The sequence below is a fragment of the Hemitrygon akajei genome, chromosome 22 (assembly GCF_048418815.1).
Source record: "Hemitrygon akajei chromosome 22, sHemAka1.3, whole genome shotgun sequence".
NCBI classification, from domain to species: Eukaryota; Metazoa; Chordata; class Chondrichthyes; order Myliobatiformes; family Dasyatidae; genus Hemitrygon; species Hemitrygon akajei.
The window spans coordinates 47,747,958-47,770,368 of record NC_133145.1 but is presented as its reverse complement, the minus strand read 5'-3'; the positions used below and the strand labels follow the sequence as shown (position 1 = coordinate 47,770,368).

The 22,411-nt window shown below is 38.8% G+C and overlaps 1 protein-coding gene across 1 annotated transcript in view; it reads left to right on the top strand.

Annotated features, from left to right (window-relative positions):
- The first annotated feature begins 332 nt into the window (after positions 1-332).
- The window catches only part of sirt7 (sirtuin 7), a 37,258-nt gene continuing 15,179 nt past the window's right edge, over positions 333-22,411 (top strand). The window contains exons 1-7 of the mRNA XM_073026206.1: positions 333-491; positions 7,675-7,812; positions 10,919-11,023; positions 13,555-13,625; positions 14,421-14,493; positions 18,428-18,526; positions 21,306-21,542. Coding sequence (XP_072882307.1) covers positions 402-491; positions 7,675-7,812; positions 10,919-11,023; positions 13,555-13,625; positions 14,421-14,493; positions 18,428-18,526; positions 21,306-21,542 — 813 coding nt within the window. The 5' untranslated portion in view covers positions 333-401. The remainder of the gene's footprint in view (positions 492-7,674; positions 7,813-10,918; positions 11,024-13,554; positions 13,626-14,420; positions 14,494-18,427; positions 18,527-21,305; positions 21,543-22,411) is intronic.

Genomic DNA, 22,411 nt, shown 5'->3' with positions numbered 1-22,411 from the left:
GTCCTGAAGAAGGGTCTCGGCCTGAAACGTCGACTGCTTATTAATTTCCACAGATGCTGCCTGACCTGCTGAGTTCCTCCAGCATTTTGTGTGTGCTGCTTTGGATTTCCAGCATCTGCAGACTTTATTGTGTTTACAGTAGCTTTATGTTCTTTAAAGCAATAACCTAGCGTTAAGTGAAGAAGACTGCAAATTAATAATGTCATGAACAGTTACCGACAAATATTTCGAAGGAGCTCTGGAGCCCCGGGAGGCAGTGGGCAGGAGTTGACTCCGGCCGCCAGGGGCCGCTGTGCCGCGGGAGCGCACTCGGACACGGCCCGGCTCTCGGGGCTTCTCTGTCCGCCGCGCACTCTCGCCGTTTAAAGGGCCCTGACTGTGCGGCCGCCCCTTGGCCGGCGATGGCCGGTGTGTCTCAGAGGGAGGTTCGGAAAGCAGCAGATCGCAGGCAGAAGCGAGCAGCGGAGGAGCAGAGGGCCCGGATCAAACTGGTTAGGTTCCGGCGTTTCCCTTTGGCCGGTGTCGACTGTGGGTTGACTGGGGAAGGAGGGCCGCGGATCGCCGGGCCGCACCGGTTGACTAGACCCGACCCTCTGCCCTCAGTGCCTCCCCTCCCTCAGTGTTCAGTGTCAGCAACGGGTGGGGCGGAGCCGGGCATCTAAGGCCTCCTGTTATTCAGACCGGTTCCCCGGCCTCCCAACTTCCATCGGCAACCCTGGTCACATCCCCGGGTAGTCGGGACTGGGGAGGGGGTACTGAGAGGCTGCATCAATTCTGTAGAAAAGTGGGGAACTGATAAATTTTGTTGGCCGGGCTCTCTGCATGAATGTATTCATTTCCTCTCTGGGGTGAAGCAACTTTGGTGTCGCCTCAACTGCTGGTTAACGCTTGTGCTGGTGTGTACCCCGAAAAATGAGTCCATTGAGCTGTTGCTGCACCCATTGTGGAGGAGATTACCTCCTGTTCATTTATGAACAAAATATAAAAGGGAATTACATTTTTATGAGGGGAAGAGAAGCAACGAATGTGGGCAATGTTCACAAACAATACCAATGTTTATTGCTCCGAGCAATATTAAGTCACATTGAACTGCTGGAGTTACAGTATAAGGATATTTTCCTGATGCTGTTATTTTAGGCAGGTAAAATAGAGAAAGGGATTGCTATATATATTTCCAAGTAATGAATACTAATTGATTTGGAGGAAGCCTGCAAGTGATCCTGGGTGTTTCCATGTTACTCCTTGCCCCTATCGATGATAAAGAGACCTGTGGTAGGGGAAGTGGTGTTGATTTGGCTTAAGTGTTAAACTGCAGTGTACTTTGTCGATTACACACCAACTGATGTGTGTGTTTGAAGGGAGTCATTGTCTAGATGTGCTGATGGTTGCTAATCAGAAATGCAGTGTGGGGATGGGCTTCTTTTCCTCTTGATAGCATTGAGTTGGTGTAGTTTGTTGAATCCGCAATCGTCCAGCGGGACTGATTATTCCTGTTTGCGGGTGATACAAAAACTTTATGTTCAAGCATGAGTCTCTATCTCTGCAGGATATCCAGCTCTGACTTAACCTTAGCTACCATATTTATGTCACCGTTCGAGTTTAGTTTCTGGTCACTGATGCCCAATGACTGTGGAGTTTGCAAAGCCACTGAGCATGAAAACAGCCCTTTTGGCCACCTGGACCCTGCTGACTAACCAAACCCCAATTTGCACTATTCTCACCACATTCTCATTACGTCAACTCTCAAATCCTACTATCATTTATGTATGTAGGCCAATTTGCAGAGGCCAATGGATCTACCTACCAGCACATCTTTTGAGATTTGAGAGGAAACTAGAGCCCTGGTTTGGGAAGGCGAGAGGGGGAAAGAGAGGAGAGTGTAGCCAAAATACCACAGTCACTGGTAGAATATGCAGACTCCACAAGCAGGGTGGAACAGCTCTACTACTTGCACCATCTAGGCGGCACCCCTAAGGTTTCAGAAGGTGTTGCAACCCACTTTGATTTGTACTCCAGCACAGTGCTTTCAGAAGATGAGAGGAAGTGTAAATTTTGTGTGTCTTGTTAGTATTGTATTAATTACTTTTGGGGTGGAAATAGTGGTGTACCCAAAGGGCAATGGAGAGTGAAACTTGATTTGCCACAAGATAGCATGCCGAGAAAAGATGCTGCCTGATGGCATCTTGCTGTTCTGCGAGGTGTGCCTTCTTGGTGGTGGTACTGTTAAGCAAAGATGTATGGATGGATTGGATATGGTAATGGCCTGATTTGTCAGTTTGGATTGGCAACATCTGCATGATCTCCATCAGCACAAGGCTGTGCACTTAACCCCCTGCTCTCCTTGCTTTGTATTTATAACTGTGAGGCTAAGTACAGCTCAAATGCCATATTTACGTTTGCTGATGACACTGGTTGAATCAAAGGTGGTGAATCAGCATATGGGGGAGACGGAAAATCTGGCTGAGTGGTGCCACAGCAACCTCTCACTCACTGTCAGCTAGACCAAGGAGCTGATTATTGATTTCTGGAGGAGGAAACCAAAGCTCCATGAGCCAGTCTTCATCGGAGGATCAGAGGTGGAGAGGGTCAGCAACTTTAAATGCTTCGGTGTTACAATTTCGGAGGACCTGTCTTGGTCCCAGCATGTAAGTGCAAGTACGAAGAAAGCACAGCAGCACCCCTCTTCCTGAGGAGTTTGCGAAGATTTGACATGACATCTAAAACTTTGATAAAGTTCTATAGATGTGGTGGCAAATGTATTGACTGGCTGCATCACGGCCTGGTATGGCAGTGCCAATGACCTTGAATGGAAAATCCTGCATAAAGCAGTGGATATGGCCCAGTCGACCATGGGTAAAGACCTCCCCACCTTTGATCATATTGACATGAAACACTGTCGCAGGAAAGCAGCATCCATCATCAGGGACTCCCCTACCATTCAGGCCATGCTCTCTTCTCACTCCTTCTGTCAGGAAGGTGGTACAGGAGCCTCAGGGCTCTCAGCACCAGGTTCAGGAATGGTTATTACCCCTCAACCATCAAGCTCTTGAACCAGTGGGGATAACTTCACTCAACTTGATTGTCATTGAAATGTTCGTACAATCTATGGACTCACTTGCAAGGAGTCTTCATTTCATGTTCTCTTGCTTATTTAATTATTATTATTATTATTGCTTTCTTTATTGTATTTGCACAGTTTGTTGTCTTTTGAAACTGATTGAATGCCCAAGCTTGTGCGGTCTTTCATTGACTCTTATTATTCTATAGATTTATTGAGTATGCTTGCAAGAAAACAAATCTCAGGGTTGTATATGGTGACACATTTGTACTTTGATAATAAATTAATTTTGAACTTTGTTGTGAATGTTATTTGTCAGATGGTCACAGAATGATGCTAAATAGGCCTCCCATAAGGTAATGCAATCATTAGTGAATGTGTAGTCACAGAATTTTCACACCAAGTCCCTACTGATAATCAGCTACTCTTTTATACTAATTCTATATGAGCTCTATTATATATACTGACATAATCAACTTCTCCACATTCTACACTCCTCTCTGCCCTAGGGCCAATTCGCATTGGACAATTCACCTTCCAATCTGTATGTCAGGATGGGGGAGGAAGCCCATGAATTCTAGGGCAATGTGCAAACTGCACAGGCAATGCCCAAAGTCAAAGTAAATTTATTATCAGAATTTGTACATGTCACCATATACTGCTTTAACCAGGCATTTACAGGAACATATGTACAATAGAAACTATTATTATAATAGAAATACACAAGAAATTAGTGGAAAACTAACAAACAACATACAAAAGAAGAAAAATTGCATAAATTTTTAAAAACTTGAGGACATGAGTTGAAGAGTCTGTTGGTTGTGGAGAGTAAAATTATGCACACCAATTCAAGAGGTTGTTGGTTGTAATGTAATAACTGTTCCTGAACCATATGGTGTGGGACCTAAGGCTCCTGTAGCTCCTGCCTGATGAGAGTAGTGAGAACAGAGTATAGTCTGGTGGGGTTTGTAATGATGACCACTGCTTTCTCGTGGCAACATCTCTTGTAAATATGCTTAATGGTGCGGAGGGCTTTGCCTGTGATGGACTGAACTGTATCCACCACTTTCTGTTATCTTTTCAATTCCTGGGCATTGTTTTCATACCAGACAGTGATGTAACCAGTTAGGATGCTCACCACTGTGCATTTATAAAAGTTTGTCAAAGTTTCAGATGACATGCAGGATCTACAAAAACTACAGAGGTCAGTATTGAATCTGGGTCTCTCGCGCTATAAGGCAGCATTTTGTATGATCTGTGCTGCCCAAGATGTCCCTGCGTCTGACCATGTGATGCAAGGGAGTTCATTCAAGATGGTACTGTCCTGAAGAAATCCATTTACAGAAGTCCATTCATCAAGTTGCATTTTACTATATATTTCTGAATTATTTATGTACGTGGAAAAGGAGATAAGTCTTTGTCATTAAACATTTATTAAAAAAGCACCAAAATTGTATGTGTAGAATATATTGTTCTTGTACACAGAAAAATTTGGTCTTTTATTTGTGGTACACACACATGATGCTCATTCCAGGTCAATTAATAATGTTGAATTTTGCTTAAAACTCGTCTGTGGCAGTGGTATTGATTACATATTACGTAAATGACTTTCTGAGTAGGTTCAAGTTTGAACCATATCTGTGGGTGTAAGTAATGCAAGTAGCTTTGAACTGCATGAGGGCCAGCGACAAGCAATTTTAGGAATTACTTTTGGTCAGTTTGGGAGGACTTAAGGATAAGAATTGGTTGTGCACATGATATTCTGTTGTATTAATGATGGGATCTTTGGCAAGGCTTTGCAAAGACATCGGAACCAGTCTGATTTGTGCTCCAGCACAATGCTTTCAAGGGATAATGAGAAAGAGTGTAAATGTAAGTGTAGTTTATTAGTGTCACATTTAAAATTTCCAAGGTAAAAATGGTTCTGGTCAAAGGGCTGTGGAGCGTGAAATGAATGCTATGAAGCCCTACGAGAATTATAAATAGTCATTGCTAGACCTCCCAATTTTGCTAAAAGTATTTATTTTGGAAACAAAATACCATTTTCTAAGTTAGTAAATTGCATTTTTTTTATATTAGCATGTGTTTTATTAATTCTTCAATCCGAAGCTTGATTATAATGTAAAGTTGTTATAGTCTGCCCAGCCCAATGGGCTTGTATCTCTTAAGAGTTAAATTCAACGGAACACATTTATAATTAGGATGGAGAGAATTGTGGTAAATGCCTGAGGGGGAAAATATTATGCATCAATGATTCAATTATATCATTGTTTATACTGGAAATATTTTTTAAATCCTTCAGTGCATGATTAACACTTAAAAATAACTGTCATGTTGTCCTTTAATTAGAGACATTTCTCCCAGCTTTATCTGAGTATTGAAACATCAAGTGCCTGGAGAACTGTCAATACCACATGGTGGCAGTGCTGTCGCACAATAAATTACTTGCTATTCTCTACTACTGACTTTTTGTAATAGTGAGTTGTAAAGCAAATGGGTCTTTTAGCGCAGCTCACGCATACTGACTAACATGACAACCTGAGCTAGTCCCATTTACTTGCATTTGACCCTTATCAGTCCAAGCCTTTCCTATCCATCCACCAATCTAAATGTCTTTTAAACGTTGTGGTTGTATCCATGTCTGTCACTCCTTTGGCAACTTGTTCCACACACTGAACCACCCTCTGTTTTACCCCTCAGGTTTCCTTAAATCTTTTCCCCTCACACCGTAAATCTATGACTTTGTTACCCTGGGAAAAAGACTGAGACCATGCACCTTATCTATACCCCTTATTATTTATACACTTGTCTGTGGTCACCCTTTATCTTACTATGCTCTTGGGTGGGGGGGGGGGGGGGGAGCCTAGGCCTATCCAGTCTGTAAAGCCATCCAGACCCAGTAATAACCGGTTCCATGCCCTTTCCATCTTAATGACATCCTTCCTAGAGCTGGCTGACTAGACCTGCACACAGTATGCCAATGTCTCCTACAGTTGTATCATTTCATCCCAGCTCTTGTTCTCAATCCACTGAGCAATGAAAGCAAATTTTCTGAGATGGCCTTTTTCACCACCCTGCCTGGCTGTGTCTCTACTTTCAAGGAACTATCTACTTCTATCTCTTGTTCCTTTTTTACAACATTCTCTCAGCCTCTAACTAATTTCACCTCCTGCCCTGGTGTAGTTGTCAAAAACTGGCCAACACATTGCGCTTTCATCTACGTATTTATGATTATATATGGAAGGATTCCTGACACAATCTGTAGACAGGTCAACTAGAGGAGAGGCCATACTGGGTCTAGTACCAGGCAATGAATCTTGTTAGCCTGCAGAAATCTCGGTGGGTGGGCAGCTCGGAGACAGTAATGGGTGTGTAGGATATGCTCCAAGGGGTGGTGGGTACTTTAGAGACATTTCAGAGACACGTGGATGAAAGAAAAATGGAGGGCTTTGCAGGAGGGTAGCATTAGAGTGATCTTGTAGGTTGCACAAAATCATAGGCTGAAGTGCTGAGATGTTCTATGTTCTGTATAGTACAGTGCAAACATCTTGGGCATATCAATAGAGACAGGGTGCCCAAGACTTTTGCACGGTAATGTATGTTAGTTAAAATAAGAATGTGATTGGAAAACAGAAATGAGCGTACTTAGCTTTGTATTAGCTCAGTAGTATTGAGTGTTACTTGATAACTGGAAAGACATAATATATAATGCTGCACAAATGGCACCCTAGCTATATATGTGCCTAAGACACAGTACTGTGTATATTGCGTAATTATATTTTCAAATTGTATTATAATCACTTGTGAAATGTAGAACTTCTTGGCTTCAATATAAAGAACCTATGTATTAAATATTACTACGTTCTACATAGGTACAGAATAACAGTGAAGATAGAAAGGATTCTAAACTGCACTGTCGTCAATAAGATTTTAATTGTGGATTATGATATTTGAAAGATGAAAAGAACTCAGCAGTCTAAATGTTTCTTCTTGACATTCATTAGCTTTGATGGATGTGAAAGTTTGTAAACTTTCATGATTCATTGCAAAAATTGCTCAAGGGAAGACATCATGACTTGTGATCTTGGAATTTTCCTTGAGGGTACATTAAATTGTTTGACTTGCGTAGATATAATACGTGGGAGAAACTTGACGTGATCTATGATGAATGGTGAACAAGAATTTCAGTGACCCAGTGATAAAATGAACTGACTCATCCAACATGCCCTTTAATAGTTCTGTATTACAAGGGTTGAGTTTTCTAGATATGTATTTGATAGAATAAAGTATTCTTCACATTAGGGATTTTCAAACTGTTTTCTTTGCATTTCAAATGGTATACATTTTAACCATGGCCATAAAGGACTATCGCTTGCTGCATTATTAATTTTAAATTTATGAAGGATATTCTCAGTCAATCACTCAGTAAGGAGTAATGTAATTATAGACCATACTGCACCTTTTTTCAATGGACTTGTCTATACAGCTCTTACAAATTTTTCATCATTGGGTTTTTAACTAGTGTGATTGAATCAGTGTCAACAGTAACTGGTGATTATGTGTTACTCATTCTAATGCTCTCTTTTTAAAAACATCCCTAATTTATTCCCTTGCAGGTGTCGGCAATTCTTCAAAAACCAGAAGAGCTACGGACAAAGGATGACCTTGCCCTGCTTTCAGCCTGTGTTGACACTGTGCAGGAGTTGGAAAAGCGAAAGCAGAAGACTGAGGCACGGAAGAGGAAACTGGAAGAAGTGGGTAATTTGTACAATATTGGGGAAAGAAGAACTAGAAATGCATTAGTGGCCATTGACTTGAAATATTAACCATACCATTGCTGCGTGACTAGTTGGATATTTCCAGCTCTATCTGCTTTTATTTTCAGAGATCCTTCAATCTTTAGAGCAATACATGAAGGATAAATGTCAACAGTCTTATTTCCCTACATAAATGCTTGACCCACTGAGTTTTTGTGCATTGCTCAGATTCCAGCATTCCCTTGTGTCTTTTATTCATCCCCTTGGTCTTTATTCATTCATTTCCCCAAACCTGCTATTGCCTGAAGTCACTTCTTTGCCTGACAGACTTGATCTTTACTCAGAGCCCATTTATATTAGAAGTATTGATACACAGCTTTTGTCTGGGAAGACCAAGTGAATCTGCTCTCGTGAACCTTGATATGTTGACTGTTACTAGAACGATAGAATATGTAAAGAAACAAGTGTTAATTCATTTCTAACATCATAACAATGCCCAGTGGTCAATTAATGGTGTTCGTACCCTGTGGTAGCACTCTCTTCTGTGATTCATGTTACAAATTTGCCCTCATTCAAATGAGGAATCATTTTGGATGACATTTTGAGGTTAAACAAGATACTGTAGGCCTTTTTAAAATAGATGTCAAGATCTTCCCACGTTATTTGGAGAGCAAGAGGATTCTCCAAGAGTCTCAACTAATTTTTATTTTTCAAGCCACATTATCAAAAATGTTAGCTGATTCTTTATTTCTTGGTACTTTGTGACTATGATATGCAGTTACTGTATACCTCAACTTTGACTGAGCCCATGAAATACACCATAACCATTTGTAGATGCACAACCTTTCTTTGCTAGGAGTTCAAACTAAAGAATTCTAGAATGGATTATGATTGGCTCATTGAGATGATGCATTTCAATCAACAAACTCCTGTGCTGACAACAGGACCTGTAAAAGTTACAATACACAATCAATGGCCACTTTATTAGGTACAGGATTGGAACATGGTGTGGTCTTCTGCTGCTGTAGCCCATCAACTTTAAGGGTTGTTGTGTTGTGTGTTCAGAGGTGCTCTTCTGCACACCACTGTTGTAAAGCATGGTTTTTTTGAGTTACTGTCACTTTTCTGGAAATTCTCCTCTGACTTCTGTCATTAACAAGGCATTTTCTTCCACAGAACTGCTGCGCACTGTATTTTTTACACCATTCTGTGTAAACTTTAGAGACATTAAAATCCCAGGATTCCAGGAGATCAGCAATTTCTGAGATATGCAAACCACCCCATCTGGCACCAACAATCATTTCACGATAAGGTTACATAAGTCACATTTCCATTCAAGGGCATTGATGTTTCCATACCAGGCTGTGATGCAACCAGTCAATATAGTCTCCACCACATCTATAGAAGCTTGTCAAAGTTTTAGATGTTAGTCAAATCTTCATGAACTCCTAAGGAAGTAGAGGCACTACCATGTTTATGTGTTGGGTCCAAGACGGTCCTCTGAAATGTTAACACTAAGGAAGTTATAGTTGCTGACCCTTTCCACCTCTGATCCTCATGATTCAGAGGATCTGGCTAATGGACTTCTGGTTCCCTCCTCCTTGAAGTCGATAATCAGCTCTTGGTCTTGCTGACATTGAATGAGAGGTGGTTGTTATGGCACCCCTCAGCCAGATTTTCAATCTCTCTCCTATACGCTGATTCATCACTTCCTTTAATTTGCCTATGATACTGGTGTCATCAGCAAACTTGAAAATGGCATGGGAGCCATGCTTAGCCACACAGTCATAAGTGTAAAGTGAAGCCTTGTGGTGCATCTGTGCTGATGCAGATCGTGGAGGAGATGTTATGGCAAATCCAAACTGAGTGGGGTCTGCACTTCAGGATCCAATTGCACAAGAAGGTATTGAGACCAAGGTCTTGAAGCTTATTGATTGGTTCTGAGGGGATAATGGCATAATGGCTCTGCTGTAGTCAATAGCAACATCCTGATGTGTGCATCTTTGCTGTTGCAATGTTCTAGTGTTGAGTATAGAGCTAATGAGATGGCATCTGCTGTGGGTCTGTTGCTCTGGTAGGCAAAATGGAGCAGCTGCAAATCACTTCTCGGGCAGAAGTTGATATGTTTCTACCCTGCTGATATAAGACTTAAATAGTTCCCTAGTAAGTTGGACTCTTGATCTCACAATCTACTTCATTGTGATCTTACATCTTTTGTTTACCTCCACTGCTCTTTCTCTGTAGCTGTTACATTTTATTCTGCATTGTTACTGTTTTACAGTACCTTGTTCTACTTCATTGCACTGTGTAATGATCTGATCTGTATGAACAGTATACAAGACCGTGTCTCAGTACTTGTGACAATAATAAACACATTTGAATTCTATTTCCAAATGAAATATTAAGGCAAGCCCTCTGTGTGCCAATTGCATGAATTATTAAGCACAAGTAAGAGTTCTCTTGCTTGTAAAAATACATCCTCTATCAACACTAATAAAACTAATTATACTAATTAAACTAATCAACACTAATAAATCTAGAACAAAAGGGCGCAGCCTCAGGATAGATGGGCGCCCTTTCAAAACAGAGATGCAGAGAAATTTCTTTAGCCAAAGGGTGCTGAATTTGTTACCACGTGCAGTGGAGACTAGGTCATTGGGCATATTTAAGGCAGAGATTGATAGTTTCTTGATTGGACACTGCATCAAAGGTAACGGGGAGAAGGTCGAGAGCTGGGGTTGAGGAGGAGAAAAACAGAAGGGTCAGCCATGATTGAATGGCGGAACAGACTCTATGGGCCAGGTGGCCTAATTCTGCTCCTATGTCTTATGGTCTAATTAATCATTTTTCTCATCTGATGTGTTTTCTGATTTGAAATAGTCTTGTGGGTTTGCCTAAATTATTGAATTAACTAGATTTCTGAAGTGTTTTGGTGACATTCAAAGCCATTGGAGTTGTTAATATTGGACTTTCAAGTCGTCAGAACAAGTTACTTTACGTGATTTTAAGCAATATGTGAAGTGCTATTAAGTAAGATACTGGTCCAGAGAAGACATGTTAATTCATTATATGTTGAGGGATTTTCCATTATTTTTCTACTTAGGTTATTGATGAACCCGAAGAATTGAAGAGAAAAATTAACCTGCTGGCAGCAGCTATTCAAGCAGCGCAATATTTAGTGATCTATTCTGGCGCTGGAATCAGCACGGTAAGGCAGCAACATGACCAAGCCTGGGGGGAAAAAAAAACTTTTATTTGGAGCTCATGTGTATTGACTATCAAAGCAATGTAATACTGTATTAGCATGGAAAAGAAAATATCCATTCCTTGTGTGGTCCGTTTGCTATCTAAAGAAACCACCAGAGGGCAGTAAAGTACACCTTTCCCCTCAGATGAATGTGACTGATTTGAAGGCTTCCATTAGTTTAAATAGTATTGAGTATCCATGTAATAACAATACTCAGAGAGGTGTATTTTTCTTTATGATTTGTATAGATATGAAATAATGAAATGCAGGAAATGAGAGCATGACATTTTGTACAAGAAAACAGTTTATTTTGTTTCGTAGTTCTTTGAACAAACTTCAAATCCCTTGACACTGTTCTTATTTCTTCCACAAATTCTTTTCCAATTGCCCTTAAATGCACCATGCTGTTCACATCAACAGTTTGTGGAAGTACGTTTTATTTAATCAGGACGTTTTATTTAATGACTAACTTTCGTAGCTTCTATTTTAGGTTTTCTCCACAGACACAGACTTTGATATATCAACTCCACCAAAGCCTTTCTTAAGTTTAATGATGGGTTACTGGATCGAAAGGTGCCAGAAGCTGCAACTTTTCAAGTTTTCTTTGGGTTGTACTTTTCAGTCATGGAGCAATGCTGCGCAAAAATAGGCCCAACAGTCTGTGCCAACTATCAACATCGTTCACCATCCATCAGATACATTAATCTTGTATCAATTTTTTTTTCACTCTGTCCACTTTCTTATCAACTCAATCCACTTCTATCACTTGCTTTCACACTGGAGGCAATTTACTGTGGCCAATTAGCCTACCAACTTGTTTGTCTTTGGGATGTGGGAGGAAACTGGACGTACAGGGAAAATGTGCAAACACTACACAAACAACACTGGAGCTCAGGTGACAATGGTATGTCTGTACACCAGCCTGTGACCTAGGAGATTGATCTACCAATCTTTGTCTATATTTTCTTGCTTGGGAATGAGAGGAGAAGGTGAATAGGTCTTTCCTAAGCAACAAGTAACTGCTGGTCAAGACTTTGTTTATCTATGCATCTCATGTGTAATCCTCAGTTTAGAACAGAGAACATTATAGCACAGTACAGGCTCCCCAGCTCATGATGTAGTGCTGACCTTGTAACTTGCTCTAAAATCAATCTAACCATTTCCTCTTACATTTCCCTCTGTTTTTCTATTCAGTATAAAAGTTACTAAAGAGGGCATTGGTATTCTGAGATGAGTAAAAGGAAATTAAATTGCTTATTTAATCCAGGGCATCAAAGGGTATGGGTTGAAGGCAGGGGAGTGGGGATGACTGGAAAAATTGGATCAGCCCATGATCAAATGGTGGAGCAGACTCGATGGGCCAAATGGCCTTCTGCTCCTATCTCTTACAGTCTTATTCGCAATCACACACTTTGATGTTTCAATGAATGCTAAAAGGCAAGGCAAGTTTACTTGTACCACTTTTCAAGCACAAGGCAGTTCTAAGTGCTTTGCATAAAAGAAAATAAAAAAATCAAATATCAAATTACAGGCAATATAAAGAATAAAATCACGCATAAAAAATAAAGAAATAGAAGTTACAGGGCAGGAGATTCTAAATAAAAGCTACACTGAAAAGCTTTAAGTCTCGATTTAAAAGAGCTTAAAGTTGGGCAGACTTCAGATCTTATGGAAGGTTATTCCAGATACATGGAGCATGGTAACTAAAAGCTGCTTCACCAAGTTTTGACCCTGGGGACGGTAAGCAGACCCACCCCAGATGACCTGAGAGCTCAGGAAAGTCCATAATGCAGCAAGATATCAGAGATGTGTTTTGGCCCTAGACCATTCAGTGCTTTATAAACTAGTAGAAATATTTTAAAGACATTCCTCTGCTGGACAGAAAGCCAGTGTAGTGATCTGAGAACTGGAGTGATGTGTTCTACTTTCAAAAAATAGTTTTGTTTCTAAGTGAAACTTCTGTTAATTTTTGTTTAAAAATAATCCAAGCCTAAAATGTGGTGTATATGATCTAGGTTATGCTTAGGAGTATGATTTGCATTTGACTTCCAATCTGGTCTTTAGTTTGAGCAATAAATTTCACTGTCTAATTTCTACCTTAATGTGTTGATGAATGTCATTCAACCCAAGTGTTAATGATTCAGACTAAATTCTTGATCTCTCCATTTACCTTGCCATTGATCTTGCATCTCCCTGCACTTTCTCTCTAACTGTAACATTATATTTGGCACTTTTTCTCCTTTTTCCTTTTTATACTACTTCGATGTATGGAATAATCTTTCAGGTTCTACTGTAAGGGAGCTTCCATGGTCCATCTTCTGGAATTCCATCTCCTCCTCTGTTATCTATGCTTAAGTTCCTCCAAAGTTGTCTTTTTAAGCAAGTTTTTGACTGCACAATTTCTTGTGAAAATAATTAAGTTTTATTTAATGCTAAAGTACTTGGAAAATATTTCTTTCTTGTAATAATGATATTGCATTGTTTTTGCATAGGCTGCTTCCATCCCAGATTATAGGGGCCCCAATGGAGTATGGACTTTATTGCAGAGTGGTAGGACAGTGAGGTAAGAAATTTTTTTTAATGCAAGTATATATTTAATGTCAAATAGCACAGATCAAGTAATAAAGTATATAATGTGTAGAATATTAGGATGAAAACCTGTATTATCTAGTGTAATTAATATTGTAATTTATTCTATTTAATGTAAAACATGTCATATTTTGGTAGTATTAGCCAAAAGAAGAATTGGACAATAATTTAGACCATTCAAAGTAAAAATATTCTCAACCTTATGGTTTATTCAAGGCTTTGGGGTATTTCTTCCAGCATATTTGATACCAGCAGGTGTTATGGTTTAATTCGTGGTAAATTACCAAAGCTAATTCCAGTTCTCTTAACAAGATCTATCTGAACTTTTTCAGATGTGACCCTTCTTTTATTGCCTCTTTAAATCAGTATAAACGTAATGTGGGTTGGCTCCAACATTGCTTGAAGTAAGACAAGTGAGAATTGAGTTTCCAAAGAGTAGTTTTTTTCCTTGTTTTGAGAAGTTGAATATCTGAAGCCACATTCCAATCTATCTGTTAGTTATAATCTGATAAAATCTTCATGATTGTTAACAGTTCGAAGCGATTGAATGCATCCCAATAATGTGCTTGTACCGATAGGTTGTTTGTGTAGCTGCTATTAATTAAGTCAGATGCTATTTGCCAATATACACTTAGTCTGAGGATTACTATAATATCTAGTGTCTACCCAGCAGCATAATCAAAATATTTTATTGGTCTAAACAAAAAGCAACAAAATGTAATTGCTTATTATTTTGTTGTTCTGAATCTTTTTTGTCTTTGTTATAAAGCACAGGAGACCTCAGTGAGGCAGAGCCCACACTGACACACATGAGTATTGCAAAACTTTACAAAGAAAAGCTGGTAAGAGCTATAATTTTTTCTTGCATTCCAGCATCTGCTCTTTGTTCACTTCAGTGCGCCTTAATAACATTGAAGGAGAATTTTTCACCTTATAAAAGACAATTGAGATAGAAATTTCAGTATTATGGTCACATAGGTAATTTTTAAACCTCATTGGCATAACAAGGATCATAACTGAATTCTAAAAGTGATTTATTTTAAATGAAAGAGGAATAAAATTTAAATTTTCATATCACGTATGGTAGATTTCAGAATCCCAGCACTGCTTTGATGCGGGATTAGAATAAGCACCAAATTCACTAAACTAGTGAAAAAACAGCTAAGGAAATAAAGCGTTAATGCATTTTAGCTAAGAGATGGTCACTACTGAAACATTGAAACCACACTGCAATAACTGCAAATCTGTAGTATTGGCACCCTTCTGGATCTTGGACAACACCACTGCAATTTGCAATAAACTTTGCTTCTAAAAATAACCTCCATGAATCTGAGGACAGGTCCAAAGACATTCAACGTTTGACACCATCCAGGGTTAAGCAACTTGCATGATTGGTAATCTATCTGCCACCCTAAGCATTTACCTCACCACAATGCCACAGTGACTGTGGTGTGTAGCATCTAGAAAATGCATTAGTTTTTCATGAGTAATTTAGCACATTCCCATCCTGTGACCTTTGCCATCTAGAGGGGCAATGGCAGTATACTCATCTGCAAGTTTTTCTTGAGGTTGCACAACATCTGCACTTTAGATATTTTTGAGTCCAATTATGTTATGTTTGGTACATCAACTTGAATATTACCTACTGCACCCACTCATCCATATGTTATAACTGGAGGGAGAGGATCAATCTCATTAATCATTCATGTCATTGACCTTGAAGGTGGCTGGAACCTTGCAATAGAAACCAAAGCAAGGAGGTGGAGCACATAATCTACTGTTAAACTCTGTAAATGTCCTTGACTGATGCAGACTTGAAAATGTGCCTGGGATGTTTACAAATCCAAGCAGAAATTAAAAATATTGAAAAAATTATAATTATAAACACATTAAATGACATGGCAATAGTTAAACCCTGTAATTTGTCCTTTACCTCTTGATCTGTAGACCATCAATTCCCTTTGATAAGAATGGGGCTTCCAATCATTCTCCAGGTCTCCCTATTAAACTGAAGAGGTGATTTTTTTCCCCCCTCCTTTTCCTTTTTTATAATGCTGGGCAATCGTACCCAGAGACTGCTTATGGAATCCACTAAGTACAGTAATAAGAACAGTGGTATCTGTCACTTAATGGGTCTTCTCTCTGTAGTTGGCTAGTGCAAGTTCAGGATTTCCAACGGAGTGACCGAATAACAGTGTTTCCCTTTGGAATTTCAGGCCATAACCAAGAAGATTCACTTGGTGTTTTTCTTTATCATTGTGTCTTCCAAACCAACAATACTATCAGGTTATCCTCAACACCAGTTTTGGGAAATGTATCCTAGAAATGAATTCAGACTTTTCCACACCTCTCCATTTAACTGAAATTATTATTCCTGGTGCCTGTTAACTAATTTCCACTGTGTCTTCATTAGTCATTCTTGTATTATGATAACCAGAATTGGCCACACAACTTCAGATACTGCCTACCTGCTTCATAGATGTTTCAATATCTTTCAATCTTTCATTTTGCACTCTGCCACAACCAATGGCTTTGTATGCCTTTTAACATTTTTTGTTATTTTACCTGTCAACTACAAAACTGTCTTTACGGATTTTTGTTTAAACACCCACAGTTTAATAGTTGCATTTGTTTTGTTACTTATGAGTATTTGAGTGAAATCAAACGTTCGGCTTTTATCGACCACATATCATCCCACTTCAACAATCTGTTCCATTATGAAATTTGTAACTATCATCCTTCGCCCTAGATGTGGCATCGAACAATTTGAAATTGTTCCCTGTGCATCCTAGTTCTGATGTCAATATGTATTTAAAATCTGTTCTTGTGTTAATTCTGGAAGGCTGGAAAATGCTTATTTAGTTTGGTTTCCTGGCGAATTCTATACCCTTGTTGTTTATTTATGTCAGATATTAATCAAGTCTGTGGGCACAATAAAGCCAAAATGCTTTAATTGTTAACTCAATCAAGTTAAGCAGACTCTGATTTTATTCAGCCTTATTTTTTCTCAGGGCAGGCTCCCAACTCTACCCATGGTTCATATGAAACCCCAAAGCTCTGACAGTCCAGGTTTTCTGCAAGCCCTGTCAGTAAAATTCACGTTTTCTTTTATTACTTCACTCTGTTGAGAATTTTGTGGACCTAGAGCTTTGGAAATGTGTTTAACTTTTTTGTCCCAAATTGAGGAAAAAATTAATACTGGCAAGTTGAGAATATATGCCAATTATATGCAGAAGTCCATGCAAATTGATAGCAGGGCCCAAATGCTCTACATTAAGGCCCAGTTGTTATAATAATGACCTTCGTTCCATTAGAAGTGGGAATGTTTGGTCATGATTACTCAATGTTACTTCTGTTCTCGGCTCCTCAGAAATTGAAACAGCCCAACATTCCAAAAGTTTTGCCTCACTCTCTTTAAAACAGCCCAGGAAATTGGGATCGCATACCTAAGCTGAGGAATGTGGCAGCACACTATTGTAAATGTAATTATGGATGAGCAATTAGTGCTGGTCTTACGAGCAATGTCCACATCCCAAAATAATTTGTACTTATAAAAATGAGTAATTTTGGTTTTGCTTCCTATTTCATGGAAAACGGATACACAGAAAATTAATGTGCCTGTTATAAAATGTGACATTTTATTAACCTTGAAAGTCCTTTAAGATGACAAATGATCTTAATGTAACTCTTAACAATCTGTCATGTCAAAGGATTTTTAAAAAATAATAAAATTTTCAGTGATTATTGAGCAACTCACTTTAGAACTGTTTCAGTTTTGAAATCTTAGCTAAGGCAAGTAGTGTCATTTGCAATTCAAATGGCTCCAGAGTTGGTGCTGAAACGACTTAAATTAACTGAATGGAAATGCAACTGTGCTAAAATTACTCTTTAAATTATTTTTAAAATACAAAATAACAGATGAGTGTGCGCTAGCTGAGGTTAAGAACAAAAAATCTGAATAAGAAGGTTTAAGAATATAAACTGGACCCTAAAACATATGGGATAAGTCTTTTTAATTGCTGTCAAATGATTGTAACTCCCTGGTTATTGTTGACAGATGCAGTTGTTCAATGAATGAACTCTTGATGGACGCAACTGAAACTATCCATCAGAATTTAAGAATTTTAGCCCATTTTTTTGGTATAGACTTAATGCAGATATCTAGTGTCCTTGCTGACTTATTTCTTTTAATGTTCTTTCTTTTAATTCACTGAAAACCAGCTGATTGTAAATTAATTCATTTTCAAGATGCAGTACAACCATGTCCTGTGAACATGGTTCTCTCTTACTCCTAGATAAGATCTTACAATTGGCGAATTCACAAAGTAATCTGTATTGTATATTTTTGACAGTTTTTAGCTATTTTATATTTTAGTCATTTGTTGCTGGTTAATCTTTCTTGGATGAGCATTTTTGGAAAACAGTTGGAGATGCCATAAAATGTTAGATTACATTACTTGTAATTGAAGTAAGGGAAATGCATTCTTAAAATAATGACCTCTTGGTTGAGAATATCCAACCAGCATCCCTGCCCTCCCCCCACCCATACTGAAAACATCCTGGGACAGTCGAGAGTGATTGTGGCTTGAGCCGGTTTCATTCACTGTAAATTGATGTTTTGGCGTCTGCCTTTAGTAAAAATTGAACAGTTCATAAATCAGTCTTTCAGAACAATATCAGGTTGACATTTGAATACCTTTTGTGTGCTTTTCCTAACCAAACCAGAATTCGTGATTGTTAACAGTTTATGTATTTCTGTTGCCTGTTTCCCTTCAGGTGCAACATGTGGTGTCTCAGAATTGTGATGGGCTACATTTACGAAGCAGTTTACCTAGAAAAGCACTTTCAGAACTGCATGGAAATATGTACATAGAGGTAAGGTAATAGAGGATACTGAGAGCATATTCTTTACAATTTGTAATGTATATTAGATATAAATGATCTTTTGTTTATTCTCTTAAGATTAGTTACAATGATCAGTTTATCATTGTTCTGAGCTTTTGCATAGCCTTTACCACAGCAAGAAATCAATTACTGCAGTCGAAAATTTAATTGATTTTTTTTTGAAAATCCACTGTCTTCAATGTTCACCAACTTCCATTTGTATAATCTTCAGATAGTCATCTGGTTTGTGTATTCATTGTAAATCTTGAAACTGGAACCAGTTTTTATCCTGTTATTGCTTCAATTGAGATTAATTAACTTTGGTTATGTGGAGGGAGAAGATGATTGGTGTTGAGGGGAAAGCTTGTTAGAGTCGTATAGCACTGCAGTACAGAAACAGGCTCTTCATTTTGTCTATTCTGAACTATTATTCATTAACATCCCATCAACCTACACCTCAGCCTTAGCCTTCCTTACCCCTTCCATCTGTGTACATGTCCAAATTTCTCTTAAATGCTGAAATCGAATTCACATCCACCTCTTCTGTTGGAAGCAGGTTCCACAGGTCTCACCATCCTCTAAATGAAGAAGTTCCCCTTCAGGTTCCCTTAAATATTTCGCCTTTAACTTTAACTTATGACCTCTAGTTCTAGTCTCTCACAAACTCAATGAGAAAAGCCTGCTTGCATTTACTCTAACTATGCCCCTCATAATTTTGTATGAATCTTTCTAAATTTTATGCAGCAAGAATATAAAATAGTTTATTTTTTCAGAAAGGATAAAATTGAGTAAAAATGTCAAAAGTGCAACTGAAGCAGAAATAACAATAACAATCTAATCCTTGGTGATAGAATGCGTTACTTTTGAACAATCTAGAAATTACTATTAAATTATTTGCACTCTTGGTAGTTCTCTCACAGTTCCAGTGACCCAAGGTTGATTCTAAGCTCCTATGTTGTCTATTATTCCTATGTTGTATATTCTTCCTGTGAGCATGTATTATCCCAGGTGTTTACATTTCCTCCCATGCACCAAAGATGTGCTTGTTTGGGTGGTTGGCTGATATAATTTACCTCTAACATGTATGGGTTGTGGAAGAATTGGTCAGGGCACTGTGGGGTTGGGGGGGGTGGTGCATCTCATATTTTCACAAAATGATGGATTTGTGCATGGTGGGGTCAATTAGATGTGCAAGGTTCAGAAGTTGCCAACAATAAATAACTGAAATAACTGGGCCCAGAACACACTTACGACTGGAGTCTTTTTAAAAAATTTATTTATTGTCCTACACCATGGAATAGGCCCTTCCAGGCCTTCGAGCCATGCAATCCCCCAATTTAATCCTAATCTAATCATAGAACAATTTACAACGACCAATTAACCGACCAGCCGGTACATATTTGGACTGTGGGAGGAGTCTGGAGTACCCAGAGGAAACCCATCCAGTCACAGGAAGAACATACAAACACCTTACAGACTGTGGCGGGAATTGACCCCAAGTAGCTGGTACTGTAAAACGTTTGCTAGCCACGATGTTACCATGCCACCCACGGTATTCAAGTGGACTGGTTTTGCCCTGATCTAAACTGAAACAGCTGGAGCAACATACTCACATGTTTCATTTTACTTGTGCACAAGGAGAGCAGCATTATCCCTGTCACCCGCACTGTTCTGAAGTCAAAACAGAAAACTGCTATTTTTATACAGAATTGGCTTATCAATTAAGGATATTGACCATTTGTATATGTTTAACTTCCTTACTTGTAAGATCAATTGCCATTCATAATAGAGGTGTTAAAAGTTAATCAAAACTTCAAGCTGACAACTGATGAAATTTTGAAGTTAGTAAAGCAATTATCTCTTAGTTGTTACATGTGTTTCACATCCTTCCATTATTCATACCTCGCCTGTCTCCGGCACCCTCTATTAAGTAAAGGGAAGCTATGTTCTAGGTTGATTGCATACTGCCATTGTCATTCTCACCGTATCTGTCTGCAATAGCCAAGATTGTCTCCAGTGGCGTCACTTCAAAGGGCTCACTTGACCACAACTGCCAGAGGCTGTGCTTGCCTGGATGTTGTCTTTAACCCTTACCTTACTGCAACCTCCTCAGATCAACAGGGAGTAGCTGAAAAAATTGTTTTCCTCCATTTTGAGATTTAAAGGCATTACCTCAGGATAATTTCAGATTATCGAGCACTGAAACAGGTCCCTCAACCCAACTCATCCATGCTGACCAAGTGGCCTCCCTAAGCTTGTCTCGTTTGTCTGCATTTGATCCATATCCTTCTAAAACTTTCCTATCCATGCACAGTGCCTGTCAATTGAGGGGTGCTTTGCCAACACCTCGCTATTTCTTATGTGCCCATCAGTTCCATCAGCCACAGAGTATTTCAAAGTTCAAAGTAAATTTGTTATCAAGGTGTGTGTGTGTATCACCATATACTACCCTGAAACTCATTTTCGTGTAGGCATTCACGGTAGAACAAAGAAATAGAATCAATGAAACACTACACACAGAGACTGACAATCAATGTGCTAAACAAACAAATAAATAAATAAATAATGCTGCGAACATGAAATCTTCCCCAGGCAATTTTCACAAAATTTAAAAAGTTGTCTTGTAAAATATTGTCTTTTTAAATTTTATGTGCTTCCTGTGTTAAGGAGACTCTAAAACTTCAATGTTTATGGACTTTTTCTTTCTCTTAGCAGAGGTATTGGCAAATGTTTCAGTATGTTACTTCCTTTCATGGTGTGGTTTTTGCAGGTTTGCACATACTGCTCCCCTAACCGAGAATACATTCGTCTGTTTGATGTGACTGAACGCACATCACTACACAGGCACAATACTGGAAGAAAGTGTCACAAATGCGACAGTGAGCTGCGAGACACAATTGTGCACTTTGGTGAAAAGGGAACGCTGGAGCAGCCACTGAACTGGAAGGGAGCAGCTGAGGCAGCCAAGAAAGCTGATGTCATCATTTGCCTTGGATCCAGTTTAAAGGTTAGGCATTGTTTTCCAGAAATTTCCTTTGTCATTTCAGATGCTGAATGAACTTTAACTGCTTTTGAACTTTTCATGCCACACCCTATTGTATATTTTGTACAAATAATTAGTACATATCTGGATATGAATAAGGAGCTATCCCATCAAGTCTCTACACAATTAAAATTAGATTTTAAGGATTGTAAAATTGTTTAACAAGAGTACGTGCCCATATCTGCACAATCTTGAATTGAGTCAGAGGAAACTGAATCAATCAGAGCCTTCAATAGTGAATTAATTAACAGAATTTTCAGAGCTTCTCAAAAATAGACAATGGGATTATTGAAATTACTCTGTAGGAAGCCAGAATAAATTCTGTGTGGCAAATGGTCACTACTTGTGTTGTTACAATTCTAATTAACCTCTGAAAATTCTGGTTCTTTTAGCTAAAGGCCCGGAATCAGTATTCTATAATGTTGTGGTTTGCAACGCAGAGTAAAAGGAGTATTGTAAGCTTGTTTAAATGACAATCATATTGCCATTTTGATTTGGACAGGACTGTTACTCAACCATCTTGATAGTGGGTCACTTCTAATCAGATGTGATCATTTTGCATTCTTAGTAAGAGATGTTGTTACTAAAGCATACAAATTTTGCCACTTGTACTAGTTTTGGCCACAACGCTTGCTAGTTTATGGTAGCTGCAGACTGAATTTTTATTTTCTTTTGATATGAATGGCAATTCAGCCTTTCATTTTTCCCCCCAACATATGTGATCATATGATCTGTGCTACCCTCTTGAGCTCTTGAAAGTTGCCTTTAAATAAGAAAACTTTTAGGTCTTGGTCACAAATACTTGTTGGGTTTGTTTTTCATCTGGCAATTCA